Source organism: Eucyclogobius newberryi, unplaced genomic scaffold (genome assembly GCF_026437365.1).
Source record: "Eucyclogobius newberryi isolate DKJ021-1_F unplaced genomic scaffold, fEucNew1.0.hap1 SCAF_11, whole genome shotgun sequence".
Classification (NCBI taxonomy): Eukaryota; Metazoa; Chordata; class Actinopteri; order Gobiiformes; family Gobiidae; genus Eucyclogobius; species Eucyclogobius newberryi.
The window spans coordinates 32,660,946-32,681,511 of record NW_027315735.1 but is presented as its reverse complement, the minus strand read 5'-3'; the positions used below and the strand labels follow the sequence as shown (position 1 = coordinate 32,681,511).

The following is a 20,566-nucleotide window of genomic DNA, read 5'->3' as shown; positions in this document are numbered from 1 at the left end:
GTGTTCTGGATCTACACTGGTCTTTCCTTCTCAGTCTGGACTCTCTGGAGCCTGATCTCCAGCTTTATGACTTTGACTCTGGGTTCACTTGATCCAGACTCAGCAGCTCTTTCTCCTTTAGATTGTTCAAGACGACACATCTTCAGATGATCAGAACTGGACTGGTCAGAGCTGCAGCTTTTCTCTTTATAACGGCAAATTTTGATATGTCTCAGATGACCCCAACCAGATGCAAAAGCCTTCCCACACTCTTCACAGACAAATAACTTCTCTCCAGTGTGGATCTGACGGTGCACTGCGAGGTCTGATAAACTTCTAAAAGTTTGACTGCAGTGTTGACATTTGTATGGCTTTTCTCCAGAGTGGATTCTCAAGTGACATTTGTAGGTGGAAGAATCAGAAAACTCATTCCCACACTGGTCGCATCTGTATGTTTTTTCTCCAGTGTGAACTCTCATGTGAACTTTAAGGGAACAAGACACTGTAAATTCCTTCTCACACTGGTCACACTTGTACGGCCTTTGTCCTCTGTGGATTTTCATGTGACATTTGAGCTGCCTTGATGTTGAGAAAGTATTCCCACACTGATCACAGTCAAATGGTTTCTCTCCAGTGTGGACTCTCATGTGTGATACTAAGGTGTCTGACCGTGAAAACTCCTTCTCACAAACATCACACCTGAATGGCTTTTCTCCAGTGTGGACTCTCATGTGTGACACTAAGTTGCCTGACTGTGAAAATTCCTTCTCACAAACATCACAGCTGAATGGCTTTTCTCCAGTGTGGATTCTGGTGTGTTTTTTGAGATGTACTGTTCTAAAAAAACTCTTTCCACACTGGTCACACTCCTGTGTGAGTTCTGTAGTGTCGTTTGAGTCTGGAAGCAGTGGGCCATGTCTTCCTACAATGGTCACAGGTGAACCCCATTCTTGATGGACTTTGTAGATCTTCTATAAACAGAAATTTGAAGAGTTTTAAATAAAAAATAGAATAAATGGTCACATTTATATACCGTCAAGGTACTCAAAGCGCTTTACGTCAAGAAACCAGTCGCCCACTGTGACTGTGTAGTGAATTCCCTTGAACAAATAAAAGTCTATTTCAGACGCCTCAGTGAGTTCTGAGATGAAAAGGATTATATTCATTTTCCTTTATTTTTAAGAATATGGACAGTGTAACAGACCAAACTACAATTCTGACAAGCGTTTAGATGCATTTTAAAGCAAGACACTGTAGCTGAGGAGAAAAACATCTTCATTTAGACATATCAATTTAACAAGTCTTGTGTGGATTACTGACGTAAATTAAAGAAAGTGTTTTGTCATGTAATGTTTATAAATAAAAATAAGACAATTTATGTGTAAAATGGTCAGAATTGCACATATTTGGAACATCCAAATGGAATGTTTGGTTTGTATAGGTGCTACTCTAAGAAGTGATCTTTATGTCCCTACAGGGGGAAATGCCATTTTGAGGAAACTGCCTCTGAAGTTACAATATCCAATAAAACCAATGGACTCAAGTTATTACATTAAATGATAAAGCATCTTTTAGGGGCAGATTGGGCAATGTTGTAAAATCTTTTTAGTTGAGAGAGCAAACTGATAAACAACACTTAAAAAAAGAGTATAGCATGTAGTTTGTAAATAAAAAAGACACAAAGCTATGACCTGAGGAAGATCCATTTGAATCCAAACGTTGTGGATTAAATGCAGTTTTGGAGTAAGTGTGCCGCTTAGTAAGGCTAAGATGTCCAATATTTGACTAAAGTCTAATGCATATTTAGGTAAATTGTTGTATTTTAGAGTCAAACTTACAGATTGTGCAGCAGGAGGAGGTTAAACGCAGAAGTAACAGCAGAAAGTCCTGGAAGAGCTTCACTCTCTCTAAAGTTTAGTCTCGTTCTTGTCCCAAAAAGAGCTGCTTCTGTGTCTCTGCTCCTTCACTGTCTCTGCTCTGTCTCAGCTGTGAAGGACAAAACCGTTAAATGTGTCATTCGAGTTCACTCACAAATGAAAGTGAGCAAAGTACTGTTATTATTCTTAAATATATTGAAATCAGAGCCATGTGGCCTAAAAATTATAATGATACACAACTGTAAATGTTATTGAACCTGGAAAAAGACACGTTTAACTTGTCTCAGTGACTCTTGAGAGGATGTTTTGAATGATCTAAAACCCTCCAAGAATCTTTTGGGCAGTTTCCTTCTTAAAGCTTCTCTCTCTGTAAGTATAAACCTTTTGGAGCTGTTAACCGTGTTATTATAGAGCCACTTTGTCCTGGATGGAGATTACTCCAGGAAGTCACAAAACACTCACTGAAAAAGGTGAGATCATCTGAGCCTTTTTAGTGACATATGTTTTGCATAAAGTGCTAATGAGTGATTAGCAAAGGCTACAGGTCTAACATGATGAACTCTGAGGAAACCTTGTGTAGCAGGATGGCCCCAATTGCTCCTGAGTTTGGTGACTGAGGTGAGAGCGGGTCCTATTAAAGGACGGTCCGTGACGGGGTCTGACCTCTCACCTCTGCAGGCAGCCGGTCGCCAGGAGCTAGTTTGTGTCGTTGTTAGTTTGTCGTTGGGGCCAGCGCAGGATCGCTCTGTATTAGTGCTTCTTTGGCATGTATTGCACCGGCTAAAAGCATAAACAAAATCTGAGGGTTATTTTTAATCTCTATTATTCACAAACATGAGCCTCCCCTGTTTGATTACACTGAATTTCCTGCTTCTGATTCTTTGTGCTCTTTGAGTGTTTATTAAGAGCTACTGTCAGCACTCATGAACTGTAATCAATTTATCAATGGATGTTAAACGATTTAACTTATAAATGGAATAATACACTCTTTATTTACTTTCATTAGAAATTCTGTCTCTTATTCAGCCAGTTCTACAAACCTGTGTCCTTAGAATGATTTCATTTTGATGGTTTATCCAGTGGCGCAGTTGTTTTTTGGTTTAGATTTTGTTGCCCGTAGGCTTTATTAGACAGGAGAGGACAGGGTGAAATGGGGAATGTGAGAGAGGGGAAGACATGCAGCAAATCATCAGAGTCAGGATATGTGTGCTGTGACTTAACCACTCCACCACCGGGCAGCACAGTCACTTACTTTGAAGTCTTTCGATGACTTTGGTTAGACTTGGATCAGCTGAAACAGGACGTTTAAGTGTCTGACACTTTGTGAGTGTAAAATAGTAAAGTTACTCAAAGTCATTCATTCAGTTTCGAGATGATTTTGAGTTTTAATTAACCGTCTTTGCTCGTTAAATCCACTAAAGCCGTGTAAAAGCTGTTTGATTGAACCAGTGTGATGCTGAAGGCCTCGATATCTGCTCCGACTGCCTTAAAGTTAGTTTTGCAGAAACTGATTATGTCTCTGATTATGAGGCAGTTCAAAGGACAAGAAAAGGTCAGATCTGCATGATTTGGACACACACACACACACACCTTGATTTTGAACCATTTCCAGTAGCCAATCATTGGCCGGCGAGGCTGTGATTGGAACACGAGACTGGAGTCTCCGCCTTCTCCAGTTCCAGAACAGACGATCGTGGAAGAAGGCGCAAAATAAGTAGTTTGAAGTTTGTTTTATTTTCTATTTTTGCCATCTTTAGGGCATTTTACGGCCTGAAAACTCACTGTTTGTGGCATTTAAAACGGAGATGTGTGAACTTTTTGGCTAAACCCGGCATGTTTCAAATTATGCTAACATTAGCACGAGCCGCACCTGCTCCTCAGAAGCGGCATAAGGCCTTAGTTATTTTATTACTTAGTTTACGGCTTAGATTATTGATTTCTACAATATAAATAAAATAAATTATTATCATTTAAAAAAAAAATAAAGTACCGCGGTCAAATGGCCCAGCAGTTTCAGTAACCGCGGCACTGCCATATAGCCTCATGGCTAACCCTGACCCTAACCTTGAAACGGCGCGGTGAAATAGCCGCGCGCCTCTCCCCCTCTTCCCCCACCCCCGCGCGCCTCCCCCCCAGACCTTAATGTTATTGCTCTATATTTAGTTTGTTGCGATATCAATACTTTTGTAACACATTGTTCTGGCCGAATGTCTGTCTCCATCAACCTGCCAGCAGGACTACTGATGAAAATGAGCTTTTACATGTTGTATTAACTTGTTGATTAATGTGCACTGTCTCATATTAAATAAAATAAACTTAAAACATAAGTGCAGATTTAATCTCTGTAGCTTTGCTCAACAGAAATTAATTTTTCCAAAATCATGCAACCTTATTTCTGCCGTTTTATACTGTATACAAGGATAAATCAGACATAATGTGAATTGACCGTGGGTATTTGACTCTCAAAAATAATTAGTATCTGGACTATACTGACTCTATTTAAAGGTCTTTTTGTATCTGTTTTAAAGAACAATTTCTGATTTTCCTCAATTACAATTCCTCCTCCGCTTTTCTAAATATTGTCCATCTGGAAGCCTTTGATCGCCTTCACTTGGTTAGAAATATATTTGAAATATTCCTAGTACAATAAAGCTGGTTTGACATGCTTCTAAAATAATAGACGCGCAGTCCTGTAACATGCTCTTTTATCTTTTATCTTTTAAGGTACTGAAAGAATGGCAGAGAACACCCTGATCCACCTTCAGAGGGCCACGAGCGAGGCGTGGGAGCATGTACGTTCGTCGTGTCCCTGTAGATGGCAATTTCAACCTTGATTTGATTTATATTTTAGTTAAAACTGTATTTAACATTGCACTGAATGGACTTTTTCTTAAACATTTATTTTCCCCTTTATGGTACTGTACACGCTTACTCTGCCGTGCCCAAATTCAGCTGCTTGAGACGAAGAGGCAGCTGGAGTTACAGGAGGCGCTGCCTCAGACAGGCTGTCACATTTGACTTAGTTTTCAATCGCCCGGCGTCCTCAACCTTAGCTCCAGATAAATTCTCCTTTATTTCATCCACACTCACATGCATGAGCAGACAAAATGAGCAACTCTTAATTGGCCGTAGTGAATGAATGTGAGAGTGAATGGTTGTCCGTGTGTCTATGTCTCTGTGTTGGGCCGTGCGACGAGTTGGCCCCTGCCCAGGGTGTGCCCCGCCTAAGGCCCAAAGTCACTGGGATAGGCTCCAGTCACCCGCGAACAAGCGGTAGAAAATGAATGAATGAATGAATAAATAAGAGTTCAAATGTTCATAAATTTAATTGAATACAATTTCTTCTAGGAGAAACTCTCATGGTTGATAATCTGGTAAAGGACCTGACGAAAAAGAAGGTAATCTGTCTTTGATTACAGCACGCGCTCACTGTGGTGTTCTTTCAATGAGCCAAAAAAAGATATTGTGTTGATGATGGAGAGAGTGACCACTGCACACAGCCTTCTCCAGCTCGTCCCAAACACTCACTGGGGTTCAGAGCTGGTGTAGATGAGTTTCTGTTTCTCCTTTAGACGTTTTCTCTGCTCGATGACAATGATTTGACCCTTTTCAAACACAGACATTGTTTCCAAAAGATTGTTTCAGAAATGTAACAGTTGGATTTAAATACTGTTTTGCAGTTGAAGAATGCAGCATTTCTCCTGTCAGAGGCTTGTACTTACTGTATTTGCTTTAGCGAAAGAAAGAGGTGGATATTGCAACCCGTTAATTCTTCTGCACTCCCCTCCCACAGATCAATACGAGGCTCCTAAACCTGGAGAATGGCGCAACGATGAGGGCCATTGAATTAAAAAGGAAGCTTCTCCATCTGGAGAACAGGATGAAGACTCTGAAGGCCCAGGTATGGACCCTGTAGGGCAAGATCCGGACCCAGAGACAGGCAGGTCCTCCACCCCCCAGGAGGAGAAGGAGGAGACGCTCCCCACCTGTTTGAGATGGTAAATAAGCCTCATATGGGATTGCATTTTCCTCCAAGGATGGTTTAACTTACTTTCATTATTTCCAAAGGTACATTCACCCTAAACATACTATTACATGGTGTATAGACCTAAACATACTATTACATGGTGTACAAGCCTAAACATACTATTACATGGGGTATAGTTCTTATGATAAACAAAGTCATTTAAATGTATTACCAGTGAGCACTGTATCATAATCCACAATTGTACTCACAATTTTGGTATGTAATGAAAATGTGTACAGTTTTAGCTAATGGGTGAAGGCAGTATTTATTATGAAGCTGAAATCATTTAGACACATCAACTCTTCTTGGCCTTTTCTTCCATTGGACACAGACTCATAGTCAGGATCATAGAAGATCAGAGTCAGAGACTTTTTTCAAATACATGCACTTGTTTTTTTCTGTTTTTGCAAAGATTGTATTTTTTTATTTGGCCACTCCACCTGTGAAGCAGGGTTGATATATAGCCATGGTTTTGACCTTTCATGCATTTTTATACATTTCAAAGTCTTCTCACAACAGGAACATGGCATTTCTAAAACGATTTGCTCAAGCAGTAAGTAAGTAATTTTCATTTGTATAGCACATTTAAAATCCAAAGTGCTTCACAATGAAAAAGACAGAGATTTAAAAAGATGATTCAAACAGCAGACAACAGACAATAACCAAAACCTCAGGAGAAACATATAGACAAGAGACAAGAGGCATCAAATTCCAGTCCTCTCACAGGCTCAGTAGCTGTTAAAAGCACGTCTGGGGTGTGTCCAGGGGTGTGTCCAGGGGTACGGGGTGTGTCCAGGGGTGTGTCCAGGGGTGTGTCCAGGGGTGTGTCCAGGGGTACGGGGGGTGTCCAGGGGTACGGGGGGTGTCCAGGGGTACGGGGTGTGTCCAGGGGTACGGGGTGTGTCCAGGGGTGCAGATCTTAGTATGTATGAAATAAACCAGTGAAGAGCCAAACCCCTCATTCCTTGTGATAAAATGTGAATATATGATTATATTTCTGTGATGTATTTTATCTGCATAATAGTGATATTTTATCTGCATCATTAGTCTAAGAGAAGAACGGGTGTGTGACAAACTGCATTTGTTTGTGAAGGTATCGTAAAGATGGGCCAAAGAATGTTGCCCCAGGGGGGGAGTTGCACCCCCCTTGCAGGCTTTATCTCTACGGAAAAATACCAAGTGCCTTGATGTGAGGCTGACCAATGAGAAATGTGACCCGCCTATTCCAGAATATCTAATAAAACCAACCAGCATGGGAAAAAACGGGGTGAGACGCGGGAGGGAGGATCACGCAGGCTGCTTACAACAGCTTGCGTGATCAGTCCCCGCGTTTTCTCCCAAGCTTGCCATACAAATGTCTGATATTTCTGTGTCGTTTCATATTCTAAGTTGAATTGTGTTCTCGATGTGTTACGGAATAGCATCGGTGTATGTCTCATTCCATGACATTTTCTGGTCCTTCGAGCCGGATGACAAGCAGCCCCTTCGCGGAGATTAAGATAAGATAAGATAATCCTTTATTGTCCCACATGGGGAAATTTCATTGGTGCAACGCAGGTAGATACAGAGGTAGATACAGAAGAACAGATCACTTATAGGAAGTCTGAAAAACACATTCAGTAGAAGATCTCCTATAAATAAATAAAAACTCCCAGAGATTGACGGGTGAATCGGTGAAAGTCTGTGTGCACAGCAGAAGGAAGTCCACCTTTCCCGTGGCCGCCCATCGCACCTCATTCTCCGCGAGGAGAGCGCGTCGTTTCGAAGCAGCAGGAGAACACAGGCGACAAAGAAGGTCAGACAAAACTTTGTGTGTGAAAAAGAGTGAGCCATAAAACGTTTTATGCATTAGTTTAATATTTCTGAAAAATATTGGTTAGCTTTCGAGCATTAGTTTTTAATATTTCTGAAAAATATTGGTTAGCTTTGGAGCATTAGTTTTTAATATTTCTGAAAAAGATTGGTTGGCGTTAAGCAATTAGTTTAATATTTCTGAAAAATATTGGTTAGCTTTGTGTAGATAAGTTTCTCACATAAAGGAGTTAAATTGCTCACCACGAGTTAAGTTTCTCACCGAAAGAAAGTCATGAAGCCTTATGCCGAGTTGTTACTGACATAAAGATGAGTGAACGTAAGCGCTGTGCACGAGCGAAGTAAGTAAGAGAGAAGTGTGAATGTGTGAATGAGGATTAATAAGTGATTAACTAACAAGTGTGAATCACAATTAATCATACAAGGGTCACAAGGCGTTATTCTAAAATTTGCAGTCACGGGTGAATCATTAAACACCACGTTTATGTCCGGAGGAATCTAATAAGGAATTTTCTCTAGAAGCTTGACATTGACCGTGACTGTAAAGCAAGTAGCATTTCTCTCAGACGACCGAGACCACATAATGCCAAAATTATCACCCCAAACTGTAAAAAGACAAAGGAAAAGTCATAAGAGGATTTTGGAGGGAGACTTCCGGCGTGCTCAGATGACGTGGCAGAGAGGGGGAGATAAGGGGGGTCAACAAGGCAGGAGAAGGGAGAAGACAGCACTCAGAGGACGCTCTGAAGGAATAAATTAGGAACTAAACCCAGCTGGTTTAAATTTTAGTCTGTAGAACAAATTTAGGGTTTTTGTTTTGATTGACAACAATCAATTATAAAGATTTCATTAAACTTGATAAGAGATAAAGATGAATTCAGATTTTCATAGATGGCCAATATTTTGGGGAATGTGATCACAGACAGGACACTTCCTGTCCCCGACATAGAAGACAAAAGTTGCGTTTTTACGGTATATTTTGAGTGCACAGAACAAACCTACGTTTTGTTTTGTTTTATTTTTGGACTTGACGAAAATTATCTTTTTGGACTTAATGCATGACTAGATGAAAGTACAGGACGAAAAGACAGAAGTGTTTTTAAATTTAGGATCAAATGCCAGGCATGGGCCTGGAAGTGATAATATGGGTAAATTAGTGACTACTGATGTTTTTGGACATAGAACGGGCAGTAAGTAAAGTGATAGTAAAAGTTATATCAGTAACTTATTTATTTGTATTATCATGAGGAAACCTCGTATTGCATGTAGACGTGAGGGAATAAGTTAAATAGTGACGTCCAATGCCCTCCCAGGAAAGACATGAATGGGTCATTAACTAGGGCAATTGACGCAGAAGTGGGGAAACATGGGACATACATGTGTTTATTAACTAACAGGGTGACAACAGGACACCAAGGGGGGGGTTGAATGATGAGTAATAGGAAAAGTTACATTAACAGGGAAAGAATTTGACATTCTAAAGGAAATACCTGAAGGATTGTGGAGATTCAATCAAGAACTGAATAGATTTAAATTAGACAATATCATCTAAATTTAGACGTCAATGACACAATCAGAGTGATCCAAGTGTATATTCTCCAAGTTGGAGGCATGTTTGGATGCTAATGGTGCCAAATAATAATCAATGTATTCTGCTGTCCTTTAGGTATCACTGTTACAATCTGAGACTATTGGTCTGCCTGGTGGGATCCGTCCTGGGACCGTCCACTTCTCTGATTCCTTGTGAATCTTTGGAAGAATGTAAAATCTCCTTATTCTGAGTTCAGGTAAACCATGAGTTGTGAGCTTAGGTTCTGAATCAGCCTGAAAAGAGAGTGTCATAAATGATAACTGCTGTGCTAAGACAATTCATTTTGAGATTAGTCTTGTTTATCAGGTTAGTCTTGTCTAAGTCTGTCTGTGGGCGTTTTTGCTCCGGTGGAGTTGTGTCCCGGCACAAGACGTTGATTTGGGCTTGTAATGGCAGAAATTAGGCAAGGAAGCGGGTATCTTTGTCTCAATGTTAAGGTGATTTAATCGGGCGTTTCTCTCTCTCTGGTACATTACATGATCAGTTCTGCCCCCTCGTCCCAGGTCCCCCCTATTTATATACATTAGTCACATGACCCAAAACACAGGGGAAGTTACGGTCAGTCAGGTGGCGCGGGTACAAAGGGACAAAAGGAACAGGGGTTTCAGGAAGGAAACAGTGGATAACATTTGCATTGATTCAATTCACATGTCTTGCTCTTTGTCCTAGTGTGAAACCAAACGGGGCCAGGCCTGGGACATGTAAACCTCCAGGCAAGGAGGGGTTGTGTCAAGCTGTGACTTTAGGTGTTAAACATAAATTGAATTGAAATAGAATTGAATTGAAAATTAAAAAAGCAAAGGGCCAGATTATATTTTTCCACAACAGGCTCTTAAAGACATGTTTTGTGTCAATTTGAGCCCTGTTTATCTTTCTGATTCCTATGGTTTGGGAAAGATCTGTGTGCCACTGAGGCGGTCTTAGAATTCTGATTTTTGCTCTTTCCGTTCACAAAAGGCAAAGGTTTTTGCACCTGTGCTGAAAGTGTCAGTTGTTTAAAATCGATTAGGGGTTCAAACCGATTAAGTAGATCTTGACCTACAAGAAGAGGAACTGAGTTGAGTGAAAACAAGAAGAAGGGATGGACTACCGTCATAGGTCCGATTGTTAAGCGGATTCGAGCCATTTTGGTGAGGACAATGTTAGTGTCCGCGTACGGCTGGACTTCAAGGGAGCATGAACTGCAGTTCAGTTTTCTTCCGTTCACGTTAATTGCTCTCTGCAATTTGTTGAAAAGCACGTGTGACATAACACTGATGTCAGCAGCTGTGTCAAGTATTGCTTCTTGTTGGAGTCCGTTGTCAAGGATAGTGGGCAGATAAAGTTTTTGATCTGGGCCCTTTTTAATAAAATTGCATAAAAATCGTCTGAAAGGACGTTTGGTTTGGCCGTCAAGTGCATAATAGTTTTGAAGTTCGTTTTCTGAACTCCCTATTTGTGATGCTCTGTTTTGACTAAAAGCATGTTTTGATACTGGGTCCAGTTTCTGCTATGTTAAGCTCAGATTGGCTAATTGGGCTTAGCGTGGGCTCTGGGATGCCCAAAGAAGGACTGGATCAGGTTCTGCGATCTGCGTTCTCCTTGGCTCTGAGGCGTTCTCCTTGGCTCTGAGGCGTTTGAAGTGTATTAAAACAAGGTCCATGCAAGGTTAGGCCTCATTCTGAGGCTGGCTTTTAGGAATATGTGTGTTTCTACCAAAATGTCTATTCCACGGAATGTAAGGGGCCCACACCTGATTAACGGCCGAGAACAGACCAAGCGAGGCCTTGAGATGCCTCGTATACATCTGTGTTTTCGTATGACCTCATTTCTGTAACTTCTCCCCTGGTTCTACCCAAATATGGATATTCTTTACATCTTGTTCTCTTATTGGCCAAACCGTTTGTACATGGATGATATCATCGCTGTCAAGTTATTATTTAGGGTTCTTTGTGCGGTTTCAGTATATAAGGCGATGTACGCCCAGAGACGGGGCTGCTTTCTCACAAGCTCGGAGGGGCCCAGATCATGTCTGTATTGATACTGTTTCTTCTGTGTTAAATATCTTCGAAAAGTACAGAACAGTGTCCGCGACTTCTTCTTGTCACACACCACCCCATGGGAACGTCAATCAAGCCACATCACGTTTCCAAATGAAAAGGCCGTCATGCTGCTCCACCGATGTGGCTGGTCTAAAAGGCTGTGGACTACTTGAAAAGTTGCAAAAGGTCCTTGCTTGATTTTGCATGACGCAGTCTCAATCACGTGTAAAAACGGGCACAGATTTCTTAGTTCTTGGGTGCTGGAATGTCTTCTAGGAGCAGGCCTTCTCCCCAGGTCCTTTGTCATGGACCTCCCCTGATGGGGCTCACAGGGAGCTCCCTATGGCAAACTCCTGATAGAACTCTGGTTGGAACTCTTTTGTCTTTCTGATTTACCCCTGCGGGGGTTTTGGCGCCGTGGCTTCAGCCAACCAGCCTCTTGATAAGGGGACGAGGTCTGGAGGAAGACCCCCCCTTTGTTTGGCTCTACCTTATGCCACAAATGTTAACACAAAATGTACATGTAAAGTCATCTGGTAGATAAATTCCGCAATCTGATGATTGTCTACTAAAACCGCATAGTCTGTTTAGCGTTTTAGCTTTTGTCTTGGAGGAGAAATGACTCTCTGAGTTCATTTGAAATAAGTCATTTGATGGAAACATTATTTTCAAAGTCCAAAGTGTCTCTCTATCACGTCCTCTGTTCTTGAGGGCTGTAAAACTCCACACGGACAGCTGATAACACTTTTAACCCGCATTCCTGTCACCATGGCAACAGGGGGAGGACGCCTGTTGTTGTTGTTGTTGTTGTTGTTTTATGGCGGTTGGCATCCAATTGTTGCATTACCGCCAGACTTTATTCCTCAGACTTTTGTTGTGTTTTATGGCGGTTGGCATCCGAGTGTTGCATTACTGCCAGACTTTATTCCTTAGACTTTGTCGTAGTCCTAAAAGTTCTTCTTCCAGTGCTTTAACGTTACAAAGCCCATGAGGTCATGAGATGTCTTTGTTATTGTATCCTATATAAGTTCTTCTTCCCCTCAGACTTTGTCATAACCCTTAAAAGTTCTTATTCCATTGCTTTGGTGTTACAAAGCCCATGAGGTCATGGTTGTTGTTGTTGTTGTTGTTGTTTTATGGCGGTTGGCATCCAAGTGTTGCATTACCGCCAGACTTTATTCCTCAGACTTTGTCGTAGTCCTCAGACTCTGTCGTAGACCATAAAAGTACTCCTTCCATTGCTTTGTTGTTACAAAGCCCATGAGGTCATGATATGTCTTTGTGACTAGAATAGTTGTTGTTTCAGAGACCAACCGGCTTTATTCCAGGGAGACTCTTCTTCATCTTCCTCTCCTTCTTTGACGTTCGGTGCTTCCACCGTACAGCTTTATTCTTCAGGCTTCATTCTATAGGCTTTAATATGTCCACTGATGTCGCTGCTTGGTAGCCGTGCGTCTACGAGACTGGGCGAGGACAGGAGACCACCCCCACCCCCATCTCGTCACTCTGATCACTCTGACTCCCCACAAGCAGACCCCCATCACTCCGACTCCCATTTAGCGCCTTTAGCCTGTTTTCTATATCTGCCCAATCAAGCTCCTTTGTTCCAAGGAATCTCCCTGCAGCTTTAGCAATGATCCTGATCCTTTCAGTTCTGCTTTGAGTCTGAGCAGCACAGTTTACAACATCCACCATAAAGAGTACAAAATCCTCTCTATCCACAACCAGGGTATTCTCATTAATTCTGGAACCTGCACACTTGGGACCTCCACTCTTGAAACCTATGGGATGTCTTTGTTGTTATACCCTTTAGAAGTCCTTCTTCCATCACTTTGGCGTTTCTAGGCCCATGAGTTCAAAGAGCGTTAGAACATCCTCTTGCTCCTCATCCTCGGCTCAGTCTCCAACACACCCCAACTCTACAAACGTTTACCCAACCCTGTGCTATATAAGTAAGCAACCACAGCCTCACACAAACCCTGTGACTGGATCGCAAGAACGTTCCGCAGAGTGAACTCCCACCCTTTATTCCGAAACCACAAGGCAAACCCGGCCCTTTCTCTATCATAAGCCTCACAGCGAATCAGCACATGCTCGACAGTCTCTGGCACCCGACAGTGACCACACAGACCGGTCGGATGTTTGCCCATCCTACTCAGTGACCAATTGAGTCCAGTATGGCCAATCCTCATGCGGGCGAAGGCCCTTTCCTCCCACGCGTTCCTGCCCATAGACCTGCAAGGACCCACACTACCCTGTACGTGATAGAGATGCCGTCCAGTATCACAGTGGCTCCAAAAGTCTGGCGGTAATGCAAGAGTCTCCCTGGAATAAAGCCGGTCGGTCTCTGAAACAACTACGGATGCCAACCGCCATAAAACAACAACAACAACAACAACGTCGCATCTCACAATAACAACTGAAGATACACGCTGGCGGTGGATTATTGAGCGTTGTTTGGATATTACGGCAACATAGAGGAACGCCTCGGTCCGTATGACGGGGAAGAGGAAGAGGAAGCGTGACCTGGTCGGTGACGATATGAACAGCGGGGAGGACTCCCCTGGAGCCACTGATCCTGTGCAGCGTAGGGCGTCTTCTTGCTCGTCTATGGAGGGCTCTCTCAGTGAGGAGCAGGGCGGGGGGGTTGCAGATATCGGGGATGTGAGTTCAGAGTGTAAGGTGTTTATAAAGCTCGCGCAGGATAATGCGTCCTTTAAGGGGTGGGATCCGATGGCGTTGACAAGGAGCCTGACTGTAGCTGTGGGAGTGGTCAAGCATGCGAGTGTCCTTAGGGATGGCTCGCTGCTGGTCGTGTGCAAGGACGTGGCTCAGCAAAGGAAGGCGATTGAAGCTAAGTGTCTGGGGGGGAAGGACATTCTTGTGTCTGATGCTGTAAGAGGCACGGTCAGGGGAGTTATCGTAGGCGTCCCTACGACGACATCTGTGGATGACATAAAGGAGAATTTGACTGGAGCTAAGGTGGTGGATGCTAGGCGGTTGAAGGTGACCCGGGATGGGGTAAGGTGTGACAGCCTGTCGATAATGATTAGATTTGAAGGTGGGATCCTGCCTGGTGTGGTGTGCGTTGGGTACATGCGCTATGGCGTACGCCCATATGTTCCGCCGCCCCTGCGTTGCTTCAAGTGCCAGCGCTTTGGGCATATTGCAGCGGTCTGTAGAGGGAAGCAGAAGTGTGGTAAATGTGCAGGAGACCACGAGTATGGGAAGTGTGACGAAGGAGCAAAACTCAAGTGCTGTAACTGTGGGGGAGAGCATAGCTCTGCCTACGGGGGATGCGTGTTCAGCAAGAGGGCTGCTGAGGTGCAAAAAGTTAGAGCCTCTCAAGGCATATCCTACGCGGATGCGGTCAAGAAGGTGTCTGGTAGTCAGGTGAAGGTGGATGCAGTGCGGGCTGCCAGTGCTGCTGGTGACCTAGGCGACAGGGGAGGGGGCAGCGTTGCCCGCGGCCAGGGGGAGGTCCCCACTGGGATGCCTGTGAGTGTGGCTTCCACGGGCAGAGGCCCTGTGGGTGCGGAGGATGTGGATAGAGGATGCGCTGCGGGAAGGCACCCTGCCCCATTCTGGCAGTGGGAGTGGGGGGGCTCCCGATGCGCCGTCAGGTTCCGGGGGCTCATAATGGCGGTGGTTGTCTTGCAATGGAATGCGCGTAGTCTTCGTGCTGGCCAGGAATTTAAGCATTTTGTCTCTACCTTGTTGAACAAGCCTCACGTTATGTGCGTGCAGGAGACTTGGTTACAACCTAGGTGGGGTTTTGGGATACAAAGGTATGTGTGTGTTAGGAATGATAGGGAGCAGGGTAGAGGCGGAGGTGTGGCTGTGTTTGTCCGAGATGACCTAAATTACGTTGTTGTCAGTGTGAGTAAAGCGCCGGAGGCTCTGGTGGTAAGGGTCTGGCTGGGTGGTGAAGCTGTTACTGTGGTTAACCTTTATAATCCGTGTGGTGAGTTAACGTTAGAGTCCTTACATAGTATCGGTAAGGATGTTCGGGGAAAGGCCGTGTGGTGTGGGGATTTTAATGCGCATAGCGCTTTGTGGGGCGGTAGTGGTACCGATAGGTATGGGCAGGTGGTAGAGGGTTTTATCAATCAAAGGTAGTTGGTTTGTCTGAATGATGGGAGTGGGACCCGCTATGATATGGGGACCGGTACGGAAAGTGCAATAGAAATTACACTTGTGTCCAAGGAGTTAGCTGGTGTTTGTAGTTGGGAGGTTCTTGGTAATCTTTCTTTTGGTAGCGATCACTATCTAGTCCGCACCGAGATTGGCTTTGGGAGCTGTGTGGTCAGGGGGACGAGGATCCAGAGGTGGCAGTTGGCAAGGGCGAACTGGGGGGCTTTCCTGAGGAAAGCTGATAATGGTTCTAGGGTTCTGCGGGAAGGAGGATTGACTCAGGTGGATGTTCTCAATAGTGCAATTGTCTCGCTCATCACGCAGTCAGCGGTAGGCACGATTCCTAAGAGTGGTGGTAGTGGACATAGGAAGCGGGTGCCGTGGTGGAATGAAGCATGTGGTTATGCTGTTAGGGCGAGAAATGCGGCGTTTCGCCGGCTAAGGGTTACCCACACTGAGGGTGCCCTCATTGACTACAAGAGGGCCCGCGCTGTTGTGCGGAAAACTGTAAGAACGGCCAAGAGTGCCTATTGGAGGCGGTATTGTTCCAAAATTGGGAGAGAAACGCGTCTCGGGGATGTTTGGGGGATGATTAAGCGGATGCATGGGGTTGAGCGCCGTCATGGGACCCCGGTCCTAATACTGAATGGTGTTGAAGCAGTCAGCGACATTGACAAAGCTGAACTGTTGGCCAGCACCTTTGTGTCGGTGCACAGCTCTGACAATCTCTCACCTGCGGAAAGGCACTACAGGGAGAGTACTTTGGCCCAGAATTCTGAGCCGATTGGGCACCAGCCTTCGACTCAAGATGACCTTGACCTTCCGTTTAGTTTGTTTGAGCTAAGGAGAGCACTTTCTGGGGCGAGGCAGACAGCCCCGGGTAGAGATGAGGTGTGCTATGACATGCTCTCTCATTTGACTGATGACACGCTTGGGCTAGTCCTGGGTCTTTTCAACCGTGTTTGGGATTCAGGTTGTGTTCCTTCTGCGTGGAAACAGTCTACGGTGGTGCCGGTTCTGAAGCCGGGTGGGCCAGCGTCTGACCCTTCAAGTTATGGGCCGATTGCCTTGACGTCGCAGCTCGGGAAAACGATGGAGCGCATGGTTACCGAGCGGTTGGATTACTTCTTGGAGAGTCCGGGTTTGCTTCCCGCGCACCAGAGTGGTTTCCGTGGGGGCAGGAACACCATGGATTCCGTGTTGTGTTTGGAGTCTGATGTCCAGCTGGCCAGGGCTCAGAAAGAAAAGGTTATTGCGGTGCTCTTTGATGTGGAGAAGGCGTGCGATATGGTTTGGAAGGATGGGCTCCTCATTGAGCTGCGGAGGTGTGGTGTGAAGGGTGGACTGTTTGGCTGGGTCCGGAGCTTTCTGTCTGGCCGGCGTGTCCAAACCAGAGTGGGCGCTGCTTGCTCTGGGGTCTATGAGGTGGAGAATGGGATCCCGCAGGGGAGTGTGTGTGGCCCTATCTTGTTCAATGTTATGATTGGGGACATCTTTGACGACGTGGATGGGTCTGTTGGGAGGAGCCTTTGTGCTGATGGTGGCGCTCTATGGGTGAGAGGGAGGAATCTCCGGTTTTGCGAGGCGAAACTGCAGGGGGCAGTACAGCAGGTGGAGCAGTGGACCCTGAAGTGGGGGTTTGGACTGTCCGTACGGAAGTCTAGAGTGATCTGTTTCTTCAATGGGCATAGGGACGTCTCCCTTCGACTGCATGGGCAGGTGCTCGAACAGGTCAGGGAGGTGAGGTTCTTGGGGGTCACCTTTGACGAGAGGCTTGGTTGGCGTCGGCACATTGATGAGGTCAGTGGTAAATGCAAAAGGGTGAATGGCTTGCTTCGTTGTCTATCCGGCCGGGACTGGGGGGCCAGCCGAGGGTCGCTCCTGGGTATTTGTCGGGCCGTCATGGGGGCGGCTATTGATTATGGCTGTGTGGCCTACATGTCTGCGGCTGAGACTAACTTAGGGAAGCTTGATGTGGAGCAAGCCCAGGCCTTGCGCATCTGCTGTAGGGCTTTTGGGACCTCCCCTGTCTCGGCGCTGCGGGTTGAGTTGGGGGAATTGCCGTTGGCTTGCTGGGTGAATGTGCGGGGTCATGCGAGCTCTCACCCGGTGAGGGACTTTCTCAGGGTTGATGGGGGGCAGAGTGAGGCTGGCGGTATGGTTTTTAGCCAGGTAGGAGATGCGAGGGCGCGGCTTGCGGGGGTTGGTGATCTGCGTGTGAGCCCGTCGGTGGCTTTGTCTGCTGTGGCTCCGTGGAAGTTTGTCCCGGCTCCTGTTGATGTTGGCTTGCATGGCAGGCTTGGAGGAGTCGCTGGGAGGGCACCGCAGTTTGCCGTTCAAGCGCTCATTGATGGGCACTCAGGTGATGTGTTTATTTATACCGACGGGTCTGGGGATCCTGGGAGTGGGCGTGCTGGCGCTGCTTGTTTTGTGCCTGACCTGGGGCTGGCGGTCAAGAAGAGGTTGACAGATCGCCTTTCTGTTTTCGCGTCGGAACTCATGGCGATAAATGGTAAATGGTCACATTTATATAGCGCTTTTCTACCGTCAAGGTACTCAAAGCGCTTTACATCAAGGAACCAGTCACCCATTCACACACACATTCACACCCCAGATGTACGCAGACACTGGGGGGCAAGTTGGGTTAAGTGTCTTGCCCAAGGACACAACGACAGTATTCACATGAGGCAGCTGCGATCGCACCGCCAACCTGCGGGCCAGTGGATCTGACCGCTCTGACTGAGCGGGGAGTCGAACCGCCGACCTTTGGATCAGAAGACGAGCACTCTACCACTGAGCTACTGCCGCCCCCTATGGCGATGCGGTTGGCATTGGAGTGGGCGGAGTCTGCTTTGCAGTGTTGTGGCGTTGTGGTGGCCTCTGACGGCCTTTCTGCATTGCAAAGCATTAAATCTGGGAAATCGGATTGCAGACAGGATGTGTTGAATGGCATCTTCTGTCTGCTGCTCTCCCTGTCCAGGAGGGATGTGAGGGTTTCCTTCGTTTGGGTCCCTGCGCATGTGGGGGTGGATGGTGGCGAAGTGGCTGATGCACTGGCTGGGCGTTCCCTTGGGCGGCCATCAATTGATGTGGCGGTTGAGTTGAACAGATCTGAAGTCAAGCCCGTTGTCGGGAGTCATGTGGTCGGCCTTTGGCAGGAATTTTGGAGCCACTGTGTTGCTGGACGGCATCTCTGTCACATACGGGGTGGTGTGGGTCCTTGCGGGTCTATGGGCAGGAACGCGTGGGAGGAGAGGGCCTTCGCCCGCGTGGGGATTGGCCATGCTGGACTCAATTGGTAGGATAGGCAAGCGTCCGACCGGTCTGTGTGGTCGCTGTCGGGTGCCAGAGACTGTCGAGCATGTTGTTGTTGTTGTTGTTGTTGTTTTATGGCGGTTGGCATCCAAGTGTTGCATTACCGCCAGACTTTATTCCTCAGACTTTGTCGTGTTTATGTTGTAGCATGTGCTGGTTTGCTGTGAGGCTTATGGTGGAGAGGGGGCCGGGTTGGCCTTGTGGTTTCGGAGTGATGGGCGGGAGTTCAATCTGCGGAACGTTCTGGCGATCCAATCACAGGGTTTGTGTCGGGCTGTGGTTGCTTACTTATGTAGCACAGGGCTGGGTAAACGTTTATAGAGGTGGGGGGTGTTGGAGACTGAGCCGAGGATGAGGAGCAAGAGGATGTTCTAACGCGCTTTGACTTCATGGGCCTAGAAACGCCAAAGTGATGGAAGAAGGACTTCTAAAGGATAAAACGACAAAGACGTCCCGTGACCTCATGGGCTTTGTAAAACAACAAAGACGTCCCATGACCTCATGGGCTTTGTACTTCCAAAGCACGTTCTGGACGGCGTGGAGGAGCAGCCTTTTCTGGCTGCACGTGCCCGGAAACGTAAAAAGTCCCTTAGCTCGTCCAAGGGTTCTGGGAATGAGCAGCAGGATGAGGCTGAAGCTATTGATATCCGGAGTGAGAGCAGAGACTGTAAGGTGATCATAAAGCTTGCACAGGATAGTGCATCCTTTAAGGAGTGGAATTCAGTGGCATTGTCAAAGAGCCTAACTGTAGCTGTGGGAGTGATCAAGAGTGCGAGTGTCCTTAGAGATGGCTCGCTGCTGGTCATGTGCAAGGACGCGGCTCAGCAACGGAAGGCGATTGGAACTAAACGTCTGGGTAGGACATTCTTGTGTCTGATGCTGAAAGAAACACGGTCAGAGGAGTTATCGTAGGTGTCCCTACGGCAACGTCTGTGGATGAAGTTAAGGAGAATTTGACTGGAGCTACGGTGGTGGACGCTAGGCGGTTGAAGGTGACCCGGTCTGGGGTAAGATGTGACAGCTTGTCGGTAATGGTAACACTTGAAGGGAGGTGCCTGCCTAGTAAGGTGTTCATTGGGTGCATGTGCCATGACGTTAGGCCATATGTTCCACCGCCCCTGCGTTGCTTTAAGTGCCAGCGCTTTGGGCATATTGCAGCGGTCTGTAGAGGGAGGCAAAGATGTGGTAAATGTGCAGGAGATCACGAGTATGGGAAGTGTGACGTGGGAGCAAAACTGAAGTGCTGTAACTGTGGGGAAGAACATAGCTCTGCCTACGGGGGATGCAGGTTTAGCAAAAGAGCTGCTGAGGTGCATAAAATAAAGGTCTCTCAAGGTATATCCTATGCAGATGCAGTCAAGAAAGTTTCAAGTAACGAGTTTAGAGTAAATACAGAGAGAGGAGCCAGCGCTGCTCCCAGCCAGGGCGAAATGAGAAAGGCCAGCGTGGCTCCCAAGAAGTGTGAAGGTTTCAAGAGTGGAGGTCCCAAGTGTGCAGGTTCCAGAATTAATGAGAATACCCTGGTTGTGGATAGAGAGGATTTTGTACTCTTTATGGTGGATGTTGTAAACTGTGCTGCTCAGACTCAAAGCAGAACTGAAAGGATCAGGATCATTGCTAAAGCTGCAGGGAGATTCCTTGGAACAAAGGAGCTTGATTGGGCAGATATAGAAAACACGCTAAAGGCGCTAAATTGGAGTCGGAGTGATGGGGGTCTGCTTGTGGGGAGTCAGAGTGATCAGAGTGACGAGATGGGGGTGGGGGTGGTCCTATCACTGTCCTCGCCCAGTCTCGTAGACGCACGGCTACC

At 46.1% G+C, this 20,566-nt stretch overlaps 1 protein-coding gene across 1 annotated transcript; it reads right to left on the bottom strand.

Moving 5' to 3' along the window:
- On the bottom strand, positions 1 to 5,479 carry LOC140346438 (uncharacterized). Its single transcript, XM_072432509.1, has 4 exons — positions 5,385 to 5,479; positions 2,527 to 2,636; positions 1,038 to 1,120; positions 1 to 950 (listed from the first exon to the last, which is right to left on the bottom strand). The coding sequence occupies exons 1-4, from the start codon at positions 5,477 to 5,479 to the stop codon at positions 12 to 14; spliced, it is 1,227 nt and encodes a 408-aa protein (XP_072288610.1). The 3' UTR covers positions 1 to 11.
- Between the last annotated feature and the right edge of the window lie 15,087 nt (positions 5,480 to 20,566).